Below are 15,809 nucleotides of genomic sequence, written 5' to 3'. Positions count from 1 at the left end.
CTGACATACAGAATGCTGGACAAAATTAATGAAAGCTAACAAGCTTCCAAACCCTAAAGAAATATAATGGACTTGCAGGCAATCACTCATGGAAGGATCTCCCAACTCCCAAGTCCAATAGTAATATAAAAAAAAGCAAAGGTGAATAACAGTGTGTATGATATGCCACTAATAGACAATCATATATCTGTCTTATATATACAATTTATATTACATATAAACACACATATACTATACTACCCCATTCAAAAATATTTCTTGGGCTTCCCTGGTGGCTCAGTGGTTGGGAGTCTGCCTGCCAAGGCAGGGGACATGGGTTCAAGCCCTGGTCCAGGAGGATCCTGCATGCTACAGAGTAACTAGGCCCACGCACCACAATTGCTGAGCCTGTGCTCTGAAGCCCATGAGCCACAACTACTGAGTACGCGTGCCATAACTACTGAAGCCCATGCACCTAGAGCCTGTGCTCTGCAGCAAAGAAGCCACCTTTGCTTCTTTGGTGAGAAGCCCGTGCACCGCAACGAGGAGTAGCCCCCGCTCGAGGCAACTAGAGCGGGCGCGCGTGCGGCAACGGAAACCCAACGCAGCCGAAAATAAATAAATAAAATAAGATAAATAAAACATTAAAAAAAATACATTTCTTTAATTAAAATATTTAAAAAGGCAATCACTCCTCTACTAGATCTGTCAATCTCTATTCCCACCTTCCTAGAAACCAACCCTAACATAACTGCCTAGAAATTTCTCCAACAAGAATCCAGCTTTCCAAACAAGGTCACAAACTTCCTATGCCCAGGGGGCCTCACATTAATCCCTCATGCCCCCAATTTATTACTAGCTCAAGATGCTGCCTCATGAAATGGATCCTATCAGACTCAATCTTTCAAAAACAATAATCAGGGGGCTTCCCTGGTGGCACAGTGGTTAGGAATCCACCTGCTAATGCAGGGGACATGGGTTCAAGCCCTGGTCCGGGAAGATCTCACATGCCATGGAGCAACTAAACCCGTGCACCACAACTACCGAGCCTGCACTCTGGAGCCCATGAGCCACAACTACTGAAGCTCGCATGCCACAACTACTGAAGCCCGCATGCCTACAGCCCGAGCTCCACAACAAGAGAAGCCACCGCACTGAGAAGCCCGCACACTGCCACGAAGAGTAGCCCCCACTTGCCACAACTACGGAAAGCCCGCACGCAGCAGTGAAGACCCACCACAGCCAAAAATAAATTTATAAAAAACAAAACAACAATAATCAGTCCTATTAGATGTCTAACCTTTCTTAACAAACAAAACAACAATAATCAGTCCTATTAGATGTCTAACGTTTCTTGAACTCACTCTTCCTTATTGTTGTGGCTTGAGAAGTTTCTCTTTATGCACAAGAGACAGGACATTATGGTGTCACTCTAACTGTGCTACTTTGATAAAGACCAAGATACAGATAACTGTGTTGACCATAAATATTAGAATACCACTTTCCCAACCAGATTCTAGGTTAAAAATTAGGCATGGATTTTTCTCTTCTGATATCCCAAGATAATGGGCATTCGACATTTCCAATCTAAACGCTGTGCCCTATAAAAATATGCAGGAAGAGCATACCCTAAAATGTTTTATTTATTTATTTTGGCTGTGCTGGGTCTTCATTGCAGTGTGAGGGCTCTCTAGTTGAAGCGCACGGGATCTAGAGCACGTGGGCTCAGTAGCTGTGGTGGATGGACTTAGTTGTGGCATCTCACTGGGATCTTAGTTCCCCGACCAGGGATCGAACCCAGGCCCCCTGCATTGGGAGCGTGGAGTCTTCACCACTGCACCACCAGGGAAGTCCCCTTTAAAAGTGGCTATCTCTAGGTGATAAAACATATTTATCTGCATTTTCAAGCTTTTTTACAATAAGCATGTGTTGGCTTTGTGCATTTTTAGAAGTGATAAAAATATGAAAATGAAAAGAGCTTTGCCCTTCTTGATTGAAGCCATTAGCAATTTCCTCCAACCACCAAGACACAAAGAGACACTAGTACCTTCTCCAGGTTCGAGCTCAGAATGCCTAAAGCACCATCTAACAGAGCAGTCCTCAAATTTTAATCAGCAAACTGTGGGGCAAAAAATTCAGTCCACTTTCACCCTACCAAATTTAATGAATGGAAGAGTATTGCTTTTGTTGAATTAACAATGCAGATGTGACAAGTAAACAATGAGAAATTCCAGAAACAAAATGTTATTTCCAGAATCCAGAAGGATATTATACGGGACCAGCCTACAGATCACCACACACCCACGCGTCCACAGCACCAAACAAGAAAGTGGTTCCTGCAGAAGGTTCAGTCCTTCCACCACTCCAACTTTCTCACGTTATCCTCCAAACTCATCACAGATTTAGATACCCTGCAAAGCTTCTGCTGTGTCACACCACCTCTGTCTTTGCTCGGGCTGTTCCTCCTACTTGGAACACTCTCTTCTCACTCTCCCTAGTTAACATTTCCAGGAAGCCTTCTGAATTCACCCTCCCTTTCGCCACCACAACCCACGCCTCCACCAGGATTGGACCAAGTGCCCTTCTCTGTGCTTCCAAGGCACCCAAGACATACCTCCCTCATTACACTTACACGATACAGTTGGTCCTCATTATCTGTGGATTTCATGTTTATGAATTCACCCACTCACTAAAACTTATTAGCAACCCCAAAATCAATACTCACGGTGCTTTCACAGTCATTTGTGAACATGTACAGAGCAGCAAAAAATCTGAGTCTCCGCATAAGCACATTCCCAGCTGAGATCAAACAGGTGATTTCTCTCATACTTTAAACTAGTGTCCTTTCTGGGGCCTACTTAGTGCCACATTTTCCACATCTTTGTGCACTGATTAAAATGGTCCCCCAAGCGCAGTGCTAAAATGCTATCTAGTGTTCCTAAACACGAGAAGGCTGTGATGTGCCTTAATGAGAAAATATGTGTGCTAGATAAGTGGCTTGGGCATGAGTTATAGTGCTGCTGGCCATGATTTCAATGCTAATGAATCAACAATATATTAAATAAGGTGTCTTTAAATAGAAGCATACATAAAATAAGGTTATGTACTGATCAGCTGATGAAAATCTTGTAACCAGGGGCTCACAGGAACCTAACCTTGTATTTCCCTTAGGAGCAATGGTTCAGAACCTACTAATTCAGTGTCTATGGTGACTTTACAGAACATAACTACTGCAAACAACAATAAACTGTATACTGAAACATTCTCTTTATGTAGCCATTCCTTCCATTCACCCAGAGGTTGGTAAAGTAGGCCCACAGGCCAAAGCGAGCCTGCCACCTGTCTTTGTAAACACAGTTTTACTGGAACACGGCCATGCTCGCTCATTTACATTTTGTCTATGGCTACTTCAGCACCACAACAGCAAAGGTGAGTAATAACAGAGACCATATGGCTTGCAAAGTCTAAAATACTTACTATTTGGCCTTTCACAAAAAAAGGCTGCTGACCCATGCACTAGACTCTAAACTCTTTTCTTTTTTTAAATTTATTTATTCTTGGCTGTGTTGGGTCTTCGTTGCGGCACGCAGGCTTTTCTCTAGTTGCAGTGAGCGGGGGCTGCTCTTCATCGTGGTGTGCAGGCTTCTCATTGTGGTGGCTTCTCTCATTGCAGAGCATGGGCTCTAGGCACGCGGGCTCAGCAGTTGTGGCTCGTGGGCTCTAGAGCGCAGACTCAGTAGTTGTGGCACACAGGCTTAGCTGCTCCATAGCATGTGGGATCTTTCTGGACCAGGGCTCGAACCCATGTCCCCTGCATTGGCAGGCAGATTCTTAACCACTGTGCCGCCAGGGAAGTCCCGACTCTAAGCTCTTCGAGGAAACAACAATGTTGTACTCATCTTTACAGTCTTAGCACAAAGCTGGCACAATGGGACAGGTAAACCAAACTTCAGTCTGATTAAGCACTGGACCCAGAATACAGCCTTCTGCTCTAAGAAGTCCGGGGTAACTGCATTAAATTCCAGATCTGATTAAGTCTTGAAAAAAAGATACTATGCAAAGAAATAAAGTAAATAATGGAATGTGACAGAAGGATGAGGAGCAAAAGGAAAAAGACCAAGGCAAACAATATCATTTGGTGGGTGAAATAATCTGAGAGATTCAAATAAGGAAAGACCCAATAACAGGTATTAGTAGCTACTGAGGTCCAGTCTAGTCTGAACCCTAAAACATATTCAGAAGAGTCAAAGAGAAGGAAGGTTTCGCAAGAGCTTGGCCAAATATACAATGACATTTCATTTGTCTAAAGACATATTTTCTACACATAGCACCACGCATGTTGTACATATAACAATCACAATGGGTTGAGGAAAATGCCGGGAATAGTAAGCCAAATCATGCCACAATAGGAGAACTCACAGAAGTCTGAGAGACAAACATCTATCAACAGCTCATTCCTCCCCAGCAAACAGACACATGTTACACTGCATTCAAGATGTTGATAACAGAGCAATCAGGTCTGAGAACATCCTCAGCTGTTCCATCAGAGACTCTCACCTTTCAGTATGAACATTATTTCTGAAGCCATCAATTTAATATCCTTAGATTAACTCACTCTCAGCAACAACTCATTTGCTAAGCAGTACCCTTTTCTGATTTCCAAAGGGAGTTGAGGCACATCCACTAAATAAAGAATGCTTGGAACCCTGTCGACACTGAATTTGAGTGGCCTAGCTGACAGAGAGAGTTAAATGCGGGGCTCAATAGTTTCAGAGGATGCCACTTACAGCTGAGGCTGGCAGTCCCTCCCCAGGTTGCATGTTCAACCCAAACCACATCTCAAGGCTGAAAACCAGCAACCCACAAGCTAACCTCCTGCAGCCACTCAGAGAGAGAGCAAAAGCTCACGCCTGGCAGAGACAGGGCAAACCAGTTTGGAGATTACTATCATGACTAACAACCACCCGAAGCCAAATTTTCTGTTTCTTATTCATGGATCTGAATTTTAGCAGTTTGTGCTAGAAACTCTCCAGGAGTTGTCAAAGGAGCAACTCCTATCAAGGCTAATCACTCAAAAAGGACAACTGAAATGAACACGCAAGTAAAGCACAACACACATTTAATTACACAGATAAATAAATGGCACACACCTTTATAATGAAACATCATGCAGCCACACTACTAAGAAAAGACACTCTTAGACAAGTGGAAACACAGTCAGTTCTGCTACAAGTTTGTTTTGAAAATGTCTATCTGTTCCATCATGATCAACATATTAGGGAACAATTTGAACCTAACACCAATTTTTCTTTTGTTCAGGAAAAACAACAGGTAAACACAGAAAACTCCACCCAGCTGAACCGAGTTGCACAGGAACACACAAAACACACACACACACACACACACACACACACACACACACACACCCCAAACATCCACCAGCTACTGCAGTTCACCATGTAAACTTACATTCTGAGCCACGCCTATCCCCATCTGGTGTTATACCTGCCGGTCCAATTTCAAAAAACCCTCCTTCCATCACTTCATAATAACTCACAAGCAGCAATCCTTCCAAAGCCCACTTCTACAAGCAAACCTCATGTCTTTTTCAAGATAGTGTCTACATACTTCTTAACCAATGAACATGTATAAAACTGTACAACTGCTTTATTAGGTTTATATCTTTTTTTTTTTAATAAGTCACTGAGGAAGTTTTTGAGTGTTGTGCTCCTAACTCCATTTTCCCTGTAAGCTCTGTAGTTTTTATTGTGCAATTGTGTATAGCAGTGATTTTTAGGAATGCATGTGTTACCTTATAGGAGAACTGACTGCATGTCCAATGGATAATTCAAAAAAGCAAACTGTGGGACTTCCCTGGTGGCACAGCAGTTAAGACTCCACACTCCCAATGCAGGGCGCCCGGGTTCAATCCCTGGTCAGGGAACTAGATCCCACATGCATGCCGCAACTAAGAGTTCACATGCCCCAACTAAGGAGCCCGAGTTCTGCAACTAAGGAAACCGCAAGCCGCAACTAAAAGAGCCTGCCTGCCGCAATTAAGACCCAGTGCAACCAAATAAAGAAATAATTTTTTTTAAAAAAGCAAGCTGTATATCAGTATATATAGTATAATCTCATTTTTGTTAAAAAATATATTTCACGTGTCTGCAGGTATGTATGTATACATACACACCTATAAATGTTTAGAAAAAGGTCTGGAAGAACCTACATCAAATAGTTAATAGTGGTATCTCTGAAGGAAAGAACACAAGTGACTCTCATTTTAAACTTTATGTACATTTTTGTTTGATTTAGATACAGTGAATTGGTGTTACTTCTGCAATTAAAAGAATTCCCTTTAAAAAACAAATAAATCAAAAAATAAGAAGAAGAAAAAAATTTTTAAAACAAATAAATCTGTTCTAATAGTAGAAGTGTTGAAAAGAGTGATCATTACACAATCTGGTTATACGATCCCCTGTTTAAAATCCTTAATATTAGATATCCAAACTCCTCAATATTTATGAATAATCTGGCCCCTCCTATCTTCTCCAGCTTCATCCCTCACTTTTCCTCCCCTCCTTTATATGCTCAACTAAGATTTATTTAGAATCTTCTTGCAGGCAATGGGGATAAGGCAATGGGGATAAGGCAATGAGCAACCAGATACAGACCCCACCCTCACAAAGGCTTGAATCTAGCAAGGGAGAGGCTTTAACCAACAAGAACAAAACTGCACCTAGTTTTTAAGTAACTGTAAAATTACTTAATCACAAATATGGCATTACAAAGGGGAAGCAACCAGGCTCAGGGATCAGGAAAAGCTTCCCTGGAAAAGGGAAGTGGTATTTACGCTGAGAGTTTAAGGAGAAGCAAAAATGGAGCTGATAAAGAGAGAAGAGCACTGCAGGCAAAGAGAATGTGCCACAGCCAAGGGCCAGAAAAGAGCTTGGGCCCTTCAAGGAAGAAGCCTACAGAACAAGAACAAAGCGGGGAAGAGGGGTACACGATAAGGTCAGAAGCAGCAGAGACCAAATCTTGCAGGGCCCAGTAAACTACTTTAAGGATTTTGGACCTGATTCTAAGAGCAAAGAGAACCAACTGAAGACTTTCAAATAGGGAAGTGACGTGACCAGAAACGTGTATTTGAAAGCTCATTTGGGTTACTGTCCAAAAAGAAAGGCCTAAGAAGGACCAGGAATAAATGTGGAAAGGTCATTAAGAACTTCTTAATAGTGTGTGGATTACTGAAATAATGAATGATAGCTTGTACTACGATAGTGGTAGTAGAAATAGAAAAAAGTAGATAGATTCAAATTATGTTTAGGGGTAGACCAAACAGCTCTTGATACTGACTGGATGTGGGGTATAGGAAAGGAAGGGGTAAAGGATGACTCAAGTCTCTAGCAAGAGCACCACTCACATCCTAGCCTCCAGCCATACTGAATGACTTGCAGCTCCCTAAGCCTTCAGCCATACTGAATGACTTGCAGCTCCCTAAGCCTTCAGCCTGAGAGTGGAAATGCCCTTACATCATCCTTCAGCTACAAAGTGCCTCCTCATTCTAGCCTTACCTAACCATGCCCATTAGATGCTTTAATTTATGCTCCATAGCCTCTCAGCCTTGCCTTTGTCACAGCACTTGGCACACTGAATTATAATATATAATATAATCATATGTTTCTGTCTTCCCCACATGACTGAGTGCTCCCTAAGGTTAAAAATCATTTTTGGTTGTTTTAATCTCTGTATCCCCAAAGCCTAATTACTCAAACGTCTGTGAATAGATTCCCACTTCCCATCAACTGTATGTTCCTATTGCAGGGAACAGAGAAAGCAAGCTAAGTTCTTGGGGCCTGCTGTATGAAAGAAACGGATATGGGGGCTTCCCTGGTGGCGGAGTGGTTGCGAGTCCGCCTGCCGATGCAGGGGACACGGGTTCGTGCCCCGGTCCGGGAAGATCCCACATGCCACGGAGCGGCTGGGCCCGTGAGCCATGGCCGCTGAGCCTGCGCGTCCGGAGCCTGTGCTCCGCAACAGGAGAGGCTGCAACAGTGAGAGGCCCGCGTACCGCAAAAAAAAAAAAAAAGAAAAGGATATGGGAAGATGGCTTGAACCTGAGAAAGCAGGTAAAACAGGAAGTGTGGTTTCCTAACTGGATAAACAGAGAGCTATGAAACTGCAGCCTTCTTCCTCAAGTGCTGGTAATAAGAACTAAAAGCCCAAACCCAGAGATGTAAATTTAAAAAAAATTAAGGATGGTGTATGTACCCAAGGATGATGTATAGGCTGAAAATATATAAACAGCTTCAACAATAGTTTAGAAAACAAATTACCACATTTTACTCTGCACACATCTGTGATCATCTGAAATTTTTACTAAAAATATACTCGTATGTTATTTGTATAATTAATAATAAAATAAAAAAATGTAATGGATCCAACGTGCAGCTCCGAGAAGCTACACACTGAATAAAAACACATGCCATATGATCCAGCAATCCGACTCCTGGGCATACATCCAGACAAAACTCTAATATGAAAAGATACAGGCACCCCAATGTTCACAGCAGCACTATTTACAAAAGCCGAGACACTGTAGCAACCTAAAAGTCCATCGACAGATGAATGCATAAAGAAGATGTGGAAAGGGTGTGGTGAAAAGGGAACCCTCCTGCACTGTTGGTGGGAATGTAAATTGATACAACCACTACGGAAAACAGTATGGAGGTTCCTTAAAAAACTAAAAATAGAACTACCAGATGACCCAGCAATCTCACTCCTGGGCATATACCCTGAGAAAACCATAATTCAAAAAGAGACATGTACCACAATGTTCACTGCAGCACTATTTACAATAGCCAGGACATGGAACCAACTTAAATGTCCATCGACAGATGAATGGATAAAGAAGATGTGGCACATATATACAAAGGAATATTACTCAGCCATAAAAAGAAACAAAATTGAGTTATCTGTAGTGAAGTGGATGGACCTAGAGTCTGCCATACAGAGTGAAGTAAGTCAGAAAGAGAAAAACAAATACCATATTCTAAGGCATACATATGGAATCTAAAAAAAAAAAAGGTACTGATGAACCTAGTTGCAGGGCAGGAATAAAGATGTAGACATAGAGAATGTATGTAGACATACATATGGAATCTAAAAAAAAAAAAGGTACTGATGAACCTAGTTGCAGGGCAGGAATAAAGATGTAGACATAGAGAATGGACTTGAAGACACAGGGTGGGAGGGAGAAGCTGGGGCGAGGTGAGAGTAGCATCAACATATATACACTATCGAATGTAAAACAGTTAGCGAGTGGGAAGCAGCAGCATAGTACAGGGAGATCAGCTCGGTGCTTTGCGATGACCTAGAGGGGTTGGATAGGGAGGGTGGGAGGGACGGGATATGGGGACATGTGTATGCATATGGCTGATTCACTTTGGTGTACAACAGAAACTAACACATTATTGTAAAGCAATTATACTCCAATAAAGATCTATTTAAAAAATCACTTTCCTTTTCAAAAAAAAACCATGAGATAGATATATATATATATATATATATATATATATATAAAATGGAATAGTACTCAGCCATAAAAAACAACGAAATAATGCCATTTGCAGCAACATGGATAGACCTAGAGATTATCATACTAAGTGAAGCAAGTCAAAAAGAGAAAGACAAATACCATATAATATCACTCATATGTGGAATCTAAAATATGACACAAATGAACTTATCTACGAAACAGAAAAACTCACAGACGTAGAGAACAGACTTGCAGTTGCCAAGGGAGAAAGGGGTGAGGGAGGGATGGATTGGGAGTTTGGAATTAGAAGATGCAAATGGATATAGAATGGATAAACAACAAGGTCCTACTGTATAGCAGAGGGAACTATATTCAATATCCTGTATGAAACCATAATGGAAAAGAATATGAAAAAGAATATATATATATACGTATAAATGAATCACTTTGCTGTATACCAGAAACTAACACAACATTGTATATCAACTATAATTCAATAAATTTTAAAAATGAAAAAGAATAAAAATACAAACTTACAAACACATTGCTTAAAAAATAAATAAAACACCTAATGGAAGAGAGAAAGCTATAAAAGATTAATTATAACTTTTATGAGAGATACTCCCTAAGCTTGAGGCCAAGGCCAAAGAAAGCCATAAAATGCTTTCTCAAATTGTCATTGTTGCTTTCATTTTAAAGACACACAGTGGAGCTAATCAACAGAACAATTTATCTCTTATTCAAATAGGCATCCAGTTTGGGGTGGTAATATTCAAACTAGAAGAGGCAGTAGTGAGGGATTCTACCATAGCAGCAACCCCTCTGAAGCACCTTGATGTACTGGGGCCCCAGGTACACCATGACATATAGGAAGTTGGTAGTTTCATTTATAAGCAATGACTGCTTTCCAAGTCATCCCGAAAACAGCTAGAGACTAAAGATATAGGAAGATAAATGGAAATTTTAAATTAAACCCCAAAGGACAAGTCCTCCTATCCCACCACCTTTGACTCATTCTTAGACAACCATGCCTCCAACTTCAAAGAGGAAACAGAAATCATCAAAAGGCCCTCCCTCACCTTCCTCCTATAATACAAACTTACCTGCATCCCCAATTATCTGTTCCTCCCTGCCCTCAAGCACAAGAAAGAGGGGTTCTCTTACCTTCTTTCAGGCTAATCCCCTCATTTGTGCTCTGGATCCTACTTCTTTCTCATCAACTGCAAGGACTTCTCCCTGCCATCTATCTCCTTTCTTTCTTAGACCTCGAACCTATTTATCATTATGTTCCTTCCTTGAGCAGCTGAAGCAGCTCTCTCATGACTTCAGTACCATCTATAACAGGATGCCTTCAAGTATCTTCATCTCTGGCCTAGATCTCTCTCCTCAGCTTCAGATATCCGCTAGCCTCTAAATATCTCCACGTCAATGTCCTATAGAAATTCCAACATGTCCAAAACTAAGCTCATCATCTTTCTCCTAAAACCAAGACCATCATTCACCCAGTTTCCAAATGAGAAACCTAAGTGTTACTTTTGATTCCCTCTTCTCCCTCAGCTCCCCATGTCCAATCAAGTCCTTTGGATTTTACCTCGTTAATATACTTCTGTTCACTTCTCCCCATCTGCAAAGCCATTTCCTGGTTCAGGTCCTTCTCACTTCTCACTTGGATTACTGTAGCATGCTCCTACTCTTCTTATTTCTGTCTTACCCTTCTCCAAATTTTCCACAAAGCAGCCAGAGTCATATTTCTAAAGTGCACATCTGAGATTTCCCTATTTAAAGCATTCAATAGCTCCCTACTACCTTCAGGATAAAGGTCAAATTACTTATTACATGACCCTTCAAGGCCTGGTCCCAGATTACCCCACCACCCACTCCTCTATAAATTTTACCCTCAAGGCACAATGAACCCTCCATTTGCAGTTTTCCAACTACTGTGTCCTCTCCCTAGCTTCAAAAATCCCACACAGAATCCTAAAGCATCATATTGATGACTATAAACCCAAAGCAACAAGAAACTGTCATCCTATACAAATCCTAAATTAATCTTCACTTAGAAAAATTACTTTTACTAAATTCTACAGTGCCACATAGTGGTGAGAGAGGGAAGTGAATAGCAAAGGTAAAGGAAGTGTAGGCGGAGGACATAAATGAGAACATCAAGGAGCCTGAAGTGATCTGCCTTTCCTGAGATGAATGGGAATGTCTGTGCAGTGCTCCATGGTTGCATGTACCAGAACACTCACGCTTACTCAGCTAGTCTTGCTCATAACATCACCCTCAGGAACTTACATCACTGGGGCTCAGGCTGCCCAGCCCATTCTCCTGCTCAGAATCCTTCCCAGACTCAGTGCCCTGGGAGGACCGGGGATGGGATGGATGAATCCAGATCTCCAGGCGAGTGGTGTCATCTCCAACATGCCGGAAAGTGGATTTCTTTGCTTTCCGCCATTGGTCAGGGCTCAGTTCCAATTCCTCGTGTTGCTTCTTTTCCATCTGTTCTGCCTGTACGACATACAAACATATAAGCTCAGACTCTCCTGGGATTCAGCCAATCAAGAGAAGTGCTCATCTCACCTGAGTTTGTTGCCCAAGAACTGTAAAAAATAAAGACTTTGCCATAGTTCCACAGTAGCAGAGTATCATCTGTTTTGTCTCATAAAAGTTATTAATTCTGTAAACCAGATGCTGTGGGCCCTGGAGAGCTCTCCTAAAGCTGAGTTTCGTTCTGCATAGAGACTGACTGACTCCCATCAGCACAGCCCGAGGGGACCCCTTCAGGACATTATCAGTCGTTTCCTTAAGGACACAGAGACACTAAGAGAAACACATTCTTCTAGGAAGGAATGATTCTGCCTGCATCCCCACTCACCTTCCGTTTGGTCTCTTCAAACAAGCTCATGAGACTCTCCTTGGCAGTCAGGATAGGGTTGCTGGCAGCTAGACTGCGCATATAGTAATAGACGGCATCAAGCTTCCTCCTCTGCAGAAAGAGGTCAGAGACAGAGTCAACCAGTTCTCTTCTGGACTCCAGCCTGAGTCAGCAGACCCAGGAAACCCTACCATCCCTCCCAACCTGTGCTCCAAGCTGTGAGGAGTTCCAACATGAAAATGAGACAACTATCCAGGGGAGAAGGCATGGCGACTACATCAGAGCTCTCTTCTTGCCCACTACTATGTCTTACGTGTAGAGGTGCTCGTAAAGCCACATGCTCAAAAGCAGGAGAAACGAATAAAGAGCCTCACAAAATACGAAACCAATTATGCTTTCTTTTTAGAGAAAGAAAATGTTCAGCATGTACTAATTATTGTTTTTAAAACATTATAAATAACAATGGCAATATCACTGATTAAGCATAGCTAAGTGTGAGGTAAATGATCAGCACTTCATAGATATTATGATATTATTTCCAAACCTAAGGAAACTGCCCCACAGGGATTACTATTCCCGTTTTAATAATGAAGAGATAGGGGCTCAGGAAGATTATTACATAACTTGCCCAACAAGGTCTCAAAGCCAAATCCCAGATAAGCTAGTATTTGAACCTAGGTCTGCCTGGCTCCTAAGTTTATGTTTTCACTACAACATACTGACTCCACGAAGAAAAGGAAACAAACTATTATCCAATGCATGCAGCAAATAAATACTTCAAGTCCATTTTAAAACCAATTAATAAGTAAAAGAAAGGGAGAGGGTCAGAAAGAAGGAAAAACACTGAAATAAAGGGGGAAAGAATATCAAAAAGCCTATCTTTCTATCATATACATTGTTACCTTTTCTGTCTCAAAATGCACCTAGACTACTACTTCCCCCTCTCCCCAGCACCTACTCACTCTTTAAAAGTCCCATCTTGCATTCATCTAGCATGGTTAAAGGTGTACATTCTAAGCTCAACTGCCTGAGTCTGAATTTGGTCCTGCCATTTATTAGGTATAACCCTAAGAAAGTCAACCTAGAAAGGTTTCCTTATTTGTAAAATGAATACATTCACCAACATATATGGCTCCTGAAAAGATTAAAATTCATATAATATATACAGTTTAACAGAATATCTGGTACTCAGTTTCAGTCAGTTAAGTGGGAGCTATCTTTAATGTTATTCCAATTACACCACTCATTTGATTTTACAGTATTTTATCAGTTCTACAATGATTTTTTTCTTTTCTTTTCTTTTTTTTTTTTGCGGTACGCGGGCCTCTCACTGCTGCGGCCTCTCCCGCCGTGGAGCACAGGCTCCAGACGCGCAGGCTCAGCAGCCATGGCTCACGGGCCCAGCCGCTCCGCGGCACACGGGATCCTCCTGGACCGGGGCACAAACCTGTGTCCCCTGCATCGGCAGGCGGACTCCCAACCACTGCACCACCAGGGAAGCCCTTTTTCATATTTTAACATCTCTGAAATCAAGATACAACTCAATCACTATCTATCATCATGTCTTATTTTAATTCACATTCTTCTTTCTTAGTGGTATAGGAAATGATGTATCTAACAATCAATTGCATCATATTGCATCAAGTCTAATTTGTATCATTGTCTATACACCTCACTTGTCTTCTCAACAATGTTTCCTTTCAGGACAGAAACCATATCAAATATTTACCACTCACAGCACCTAGCAAAGCACTGTGCACAGCATGTTCTCAGTAAATACTAGAGATCCACTGAATGAAAGGTTACAGAAAAGCTGAGAAAGTGATCTTAAAAGACAACTGGGGGCACTTTTCTGGTGGTCCAGTGGCTAAGACTCTGCACTTCCAATGCAAGGGGCATGGGTTCAATCCCTGGTCAGGGAACTAAGATCTCACATGCCGCTTGACATGGCCAAAAAAACAGACAACTGGGTTAACACAGAGACAGAAAAGGAGGGACAGAGGAAAAGAACTTGAAAAGAGTACTAACTTAGGTAAGAGGTCCATGAAAGAAACACATACCAATTTAATTAGTGTAGCAACAGACCACTGAGGGAAGACACAAGATTAACACTCAAGGGACTTCCCTGGTAGTCCAGCGGTTAAGACTCGCACTCCCAATGCAGGGGGCCTGGGTTCAATCCCTGGTCAGGGAACTAGATCCCACATGCCATAACTAAGATCCCACATGCCTCAACTAAGACCCAGCACAGCCAAATAAATACATATTTAAAAAAAAAAAAAAAAAGATTAACACTGAAAAATCAGTTGTATTTCTACACATTAGTAGTGAACAATCTGAAATATTAGGAAAATAATTCTATTCATAATAGCATCAAAAATAATAACATACCTTTATATGTTAGGAATATTTATATCTTAGGAATAAATTTAACCTAGGAGATGCAAAACTTATACACTGAAAACGACCACACATTTCTGAAAGAAATTAGAGAGGACCTAAATAAATGGAAAACATCCTGTGTTTGTGCAGAAGACAATACTGTAAAGATGTACATACTCCCCAAAGCAATCCACAGATTCAGTGCAATCCTTATCAGAATCACAATGACTGTTTGGGCAGAAATGAAAAAGCCGATCCTAAAATCCATATGGAATTCCAAGGAACCCCAGATAGCCAAAACAATCTTGAAAAAGAAGAACAAAGTTGGAAGACTCACATACCCAATCTCAAAACTTACCACAAAGCTACAGTAATTAAAACAACGTAGTACTGGCACAAAGGTGGACATATGGATCAATGTGAGAGAATCTAGAGTCCAGAAATAAACCTATCATACATCAACTGACTTTCGACAAGGGTGCCAAGACTATTTAATGGGGAAAGAACAGTCTCTTCAACAAATGGTGCTAGGAGAATTGGATGTCCACATGCAAAAGAACGAATTGGACCCTTACTTCACACCATATACAAAAATTAACCAAAAAGGGATCGAAGACCTAAATATAAGAACTAAAACTATAAAAAATGTATCCCTGTATTTTCTTCTAAATAAATAAATAATAAATCTTAACTTTTAATTTGGTTAAGAGTTTCTTAGCTATGACATCAAAGCACAAGCAACAAAAGAAAAAATAGATGAATTGGACTTCATCAAAATTAAAAACTTTTGCGGGGAACTCCCTGATGGCGCAGTGGTTAAGACTCCAAGCTCCTAATGCAGGGGACCCCAGTTTGATCCCTGGTCAGGGAACTAGATGCCATATGCCACAACTAAGAGTTTGCATGCCACAACTAAGGAGCCCGCCTGCCACAACTAAGGAGCCCACCTGCCGCAACTAAGACCCAGCATAACCAAATAAATACATAAATCTTGAAAAAAAAAAAAAACTTTTGTGCATCAAAGGGCACTATCAA

General features: G+C 41.3%; 1 protein-coding gene across 4 annotated transcripts in view; it reads right to left on the bottom strand.

The window, feature by feature from the left end:
• The window catches only part of SMG6 (SMG6 nonsense mediated mRNA decay factor), a 237,989-nt gene that overhangs the window by 207,882 nt on the left and 14,298 nt on the right, over positions 1-15,809 (bottom strand). For all 4 annotated transcript variants that reach the window (XR_009537678.1, XM_060135024.1, XM_060135026.1 and 1 more), the window contains exons 7-8: positions 12,393-12,503; positions 11,813-12,025 (exon numbers count right to left, since the gene is read on the bottom strand). Coding sequence is in view for 3 of the 4 variants with exons in the window: in XM_060135024.1 (XP_059991007.1) it covers positions 11,813-12,025; positions 12,393-12,503 (324 nt within the window). In the remaining variant the exon portion in view is untranslated. The remainder of the gene's footprint in view (positions 1-11,812; positions 12,026-12,392; positions 12,504-15,809) is intronic.

The sequence above is a fragment of the Lagenorhynchus albirostris genome, chromosome 20 (genome assembly GCF_949774975.1).
Source record: "Lagenorhynchus albirostris chromosome 20, mLagAlb1.1, whole genome shotgun sequence".
NCBI lineage: Eukaryota > Metazoa > Chordata > Mammalia > Artiodactyla > Delphinidae > Lagenorhynchus > Lagenorhynchus albirostris.
The sequence above is the reverse complement of the archived record's forward strand: the minus strand, read 5'-3'. Positions and strand labels throughout refer to the sequence as shown.